Source organism: Lipotes vexillifer, unplaced genomic scaffold (assembly GCF_000442215.2).
Source record: "Lipotes vexillifer unplaced genomic scaffold, Lipotes_vexillifer_v1.1 scaffold294, whole genome shotgun sequence".
Taxonomy (NCBI): domain Eukaryota; kingdom Metazoa; phylum Chordata; class Mammalia; order Artiodactyla; family Lipotidae; genus Lipotes; species Lipotes vexillifer.
In genome coordinates this window covers 273,571-278,195 of record NW_006783917.1, presented here as the reverse complement: position 1 = coordinate 278,195, position 4,625 = coordinate 273,571, and the positions used below count along the sequence as shown (strand labels likewise).

Sequence of the window (4,625 nt, the reverse complement as noted above, 5' to 3'; positions counted from 1 at the left end):
AGAAAGTTGCCCTGGAGGTGAAAGAGTCTGAGGGGGCTTTGAAGGCCAAATAACATTTCAACAGGTAAAGAGGCGGAGGGGTTACAAGCTTTCCAGAGAGAAAGCACCACAGATGAGATTAGAGAGTGTTCGTTTGAACAGAGTGCGGCTTAGAAAAAATCCCGTTGATGATCAATTTGGAGGACTCGTAAAAGTTTTCGAGCATTTTCTCTTTTCCTTTTCTTAAAAAAGGTATAATCTGTACTGTATTTGCAAAACATAAGTAATGATGGTGTATAGAAAGGATGCACTAGCAGTATGCAGTTGGTATGGTGTGTTCTGGGCTTGAAACAACACGGCCCTTACCGGGAAGGAAGGTGTAGACAGGTCTGAGTTGCAGTGGACCATAAGTTCTCTTGTGGGTTTCCGCAGAGCTCAGATTACACACTGAATAAGGAGGTATTTGGGCAGAGACGATATAAAAGCCATTAGCGCTACTATGATTTTCTAGCCTCAAAGAAAGCCCCACGTGGAAAAGGTAGACTCTCGAAAAGGCCTGAGTGTAGATGAGAAACGAACAATCTACTTGGGCTGCAGCACATGCAAAGCTCAGCCAACTTCTTGAAACTCCCCTTCCCTAGCTCTCGGGATGCCATTCTTCTCTGGTCCTTCTACAGTTTTTTTTTTTTTTTTTTTTTTTTTTTGCGGTACGCAGGCCTCTCACTGTTGTGGCCTCTCCCATTGCGGAGCACAGGCTCCGGACGCGCAGGTTCAGCGGCCATGGCTCACGGGCCCAGCCGCTCCGCGGCATGTGGGATCCTCCCGGACCGGGGCACGAACCCGTGTCCCCTGCATCAGTAGGCGGACTCTCAACCACTGTGCCACCAGGGAAGCCCCCTTCTACAGTTTTAACGAGCCCTCATTTTCTTTCTTCTTTTTCTCTACAAAACCTGAAATGCTGTGTTTCCCAAGTATTTCTTTTTACTCAACATATTCCCCAGAGGAGGTGTCTTTTCCCATGCTTTACCTCGTATAACATACTCCAATTCTAATGACCCCCAAACTTACATATCTAGTCTTATTCTGTACCTGCAATGTTCTATTGATACTTTCAAATTCAAAACATCCAAAAATTGGAAACATCATCTTTTCTATTTCATCCCATTGGTTGCTTCCCCTAGTAGCTACCTTTGATGATAGGACAACCAGATCCTCATATTAGAAACCCTTCCCCCAAATCACTAAATCCTATCAATTTTCAGTTGTTTTTAAAAATTCATTCCTCCTCTGTAAATCCTCTGCCACTTGCCTAGTTCAGGCCTTACAACAGAATCTGACAGGCTGGGAGCAATCCTTGACCTTACGAAGATCACATTTTGATAAAGAAGTTGGACATGTAGAAAATTTTAACACCAGTGGTATGTTTGATAGAGACAGTCTTTGATAGCTTTGACCAAGAAATTAGATTTGAGGTGGATCTTAGGTGATAAGTTCGGGGACTTTAAATATTTACTTGGTTCCAGCGGGTCTTAGCTGAGGCAGGTGGGCTCCTTAGTTGCAGTTCGCTGCCTCCTTAGTTGTGGCATGCAAACTCTTAGCTGTGGCATGCATGTGGGATCTAGTTCCCTGGCCAGGGATCGAACCTGGGTCCCCTGCATTGGGAGCGCGAGTCTTAACTACTGTGCCACCAGGGAAGTCCCAGAGGGACTTTAGATACAGGAGGGAGAGGAGGATGCTACAGAAAGAACAGCTTGTAAAAGGCAAAGACAGACCAGACCACATTTGAGGAATGTTGCTGGAGATGAGGCTTTAAAGGTAAGCAGAGGCCAGATCGTGAAGGGTCTTACATGCCACACTAGGGAGGCTACACTTAATTTTGCAGTGAGAAATGAGACATTGACTTTCTCTAAACTCTCCCTACTGATCATCTAAGAGCCACCTCAAATATAATGATAATGTGGGTAAATGCAAAAGAGCTTTTTTTCTTAATTTATTTAAAATATATATGACTGTCCACAGCAAATTATACCATTATATTGTGGAGTTTATAACATAGGCTATATATAAGACAGATGACAACTGTAAGATAACCGACAGGGTAAATACATCTCTACGGTTACAAAGTTTATATTTTATATTAAGGGGTACGGTGTTAAGTGCATATATATTGTGTAAGGTTGCATATCATGATATGGGTTTGGTTTACACAGGTGTATGCATTTATGAAGACATTGATTAGTACATTAGAATTATTTTGTCATAGAATTCAAAATTATGCACATGTGAAATATATTTAGATATCTGCTTCAGAATCTTAGAAATTGTTTACTACCAGTCTGAAAGTCCCTTTGACTTTCAAAAGTTGTTTTGGTTATATTATGTTTTGTCTCTGAAAATTCTGTAGTACATCGTTCAGTTGTAATATTAGGGCCAGATCTGGAAGTCAGGACTCTCACTGTTGTGGCTTCTCCCATTGCGGAGCACAGGCTCAGGACACGCAGGCTCAGCGGCCATGGCTCACAGGCCCAGCCGCTCCGCGGCATGTGGGATCTTCCCGGACCGGGGCACGAACCCGTGTCCCCTGCATCGGCAGACGGACTCTCAACCACTGCGCCACCAGGGAAGCCCTACACTGTTCTTTATCATTCCAATGTTAAGTGTTTTAATGATTAAATAACTGTTAAGATATACATCATATATTTGCTCTTCATTAAGCAGTAGTTTTCCTCTCATTACCCAATCATGTAACTTCTGTGAAGGCAGAGCCCATGTCCAGGTATCACTAGTACCTGGCACAATGCTTAGCACATGGAAGGCCCTGAATGAATGAATGAAGACTGTTTACCATCATTCACAATATTCCTTTCCCAACTGATTCTGAACAGAAATCATCAAGATTAGGAGAGGGCTTCCCTAGTGGTGTGGTGGTTAAGCATCCCCCTGCCAATACAGGGGACACGGGTTCGAGCCCTGGTCCGGGAAGATCCCACGTGCCGTGGAGCAACTAAGCCCATGTGCCACAACTACTGAGCCTGTGCTCTAGAGCCCGTGAGCCACAACTACTGAGACCGCATGCTGCAACTACTGAAGCCCGTGTGCCTAGAGCCCGTGCTCCGCAACAAGAGAGGCCACCACAATGAGAAGCCCGTGCACCACAAGGAAGAGTAGCCCCCACTCGCCGCAACTGGAGAAATCCTGTGCACAGCAACAAAGACCCAACACAGCCAAAAATAAATAAAATAAATAAATTTATAAAAAAAAAAATTAGGAGAATAGTAAGGTTTGACTACTTCAGATATAAGTTCTAATGACATTTTGTTCTTATGTGTGGAAACAGATTTTAACGTGTTTTGCTATGGTTTAAAGGACTTGAGACTTAACTAATGCAGAAATTTAAAAAATGAAGTGATTAATTTCTGTTATAAAAATAAGTGCCTGTTTTGCATAGTAACAAATCAATACTCTTTTCAAAGTTCAAAGGAAAGAGAAGCTGGTATTGGTTTCTATTGAAGTCAGATCCAACTTTTATGAAGACAGTAATAATTTCATATCAGAATCAAATAAATTTCAGAACTCAGTTTGAGAGAAAAAGGAAAGGCTTTAGTTAAAATCTTTACAATAAAATAATTATGATTATAAATCTTTTTAGTTAAATATGTACACATTACATGGTATTTTAAAAAAGAATGGAAATGAATAAAGTTTTTCAGGCAAATCTAATGCACAAATATACCATCTTTTTTAGAGTATAATGTCAGTTTAACATTCTTAAACAGCTGTGTAGACAATGGCTCTGCTTTGTGCAAAACATGATAAGCAAAATTAAGAAAAATTCTGCAAAATTCTTTAGTTCCCCAAGGAAATTACTAAAGAAGAAAAGAGTAAAGGAAAAAAAAGGTTGTACACTCAAGCTTCATTGTATACAGAGGCTAGAATGACCAGCACTAATGTAACCCCCATATCTGCTAAACAAGTCCTTGGGTAGTTTTAGTTTGAAGTTAAAAGTTAAAGTCCTAGCAATTGTGCTCTTATGCAGCCACATGGCCAATAAGGTAGATGTTGTCATAAAGGTGCCCCACAAAATCTTCACTAATGTTCTGAGCAGCACGGCGGGTATTTCGAATAAATTCTCTTTTTGACATTTTATTCTTCACATGAGGGCTAGTGAGGTCAATGGAAAGTAGAATCAAAGAGTAGCACAGTACATAGACAGCATCTGGAAGGAAAAAGAAACACCTTGAATTACTGGCTGGTTTTTAAACTGTGGTCTCAAAGGCAAAACTGTTCATAATTTCTAAAGCTCAAGATTAGATTATAATTAAACATAATCGCCTGGGCCTTCCCCAGTTTGGTGATGAAAGTCCTGTGTCCTAGGAAACTCCTCTCCTGGGCAAACAGGGATGTCGATCATCCTAACTGAACACCAATTCAGTGAGCATTTTCTTCAAATAGTTTAGGAGTTGATAGTAAAAAGTCATTCTAAATTTAAAAATTTCAGAATTGGTTTTATTTGTCTCTTGCTTTCAAATGTGATATTCCCATTCAACTACCCATTAAATACATTTGTACTGTCAGTATATCTTCCCATTAAAAAAAAAGTTGGGGGGCTTCCCTGGTGGCGCAGTGGTTGAGAGTCCGCCTGCCGA

At 41.1% G+C, this 4,625-nt stretch overlaps 1 protein-coding gene across 1 annotated transcript in view; it reads right to left on the bottom strand.

Moving 5' to 3' along the window:
- Positions 1-3,334: 3,334 nt before the first annotated feature.
- FBXO8 (F-box protein 8) overlaps positions 3,335-4,625 on the bottom strand; it is a 39,865-nt gene continuing 38,574 nt past the window's right edge. The window contains exon 6 of the mRNA XM_007456433.1: positions 3,335-4,195. Coding sequence (XP_007456495.1) covers positions 4,008-4,195 — 188 coding nt within the window. The 3' untranslated portion in view covers positions 3,335-4,007. The remainder of the gene's footprint in view (positions 4,196-4,625) is intronic.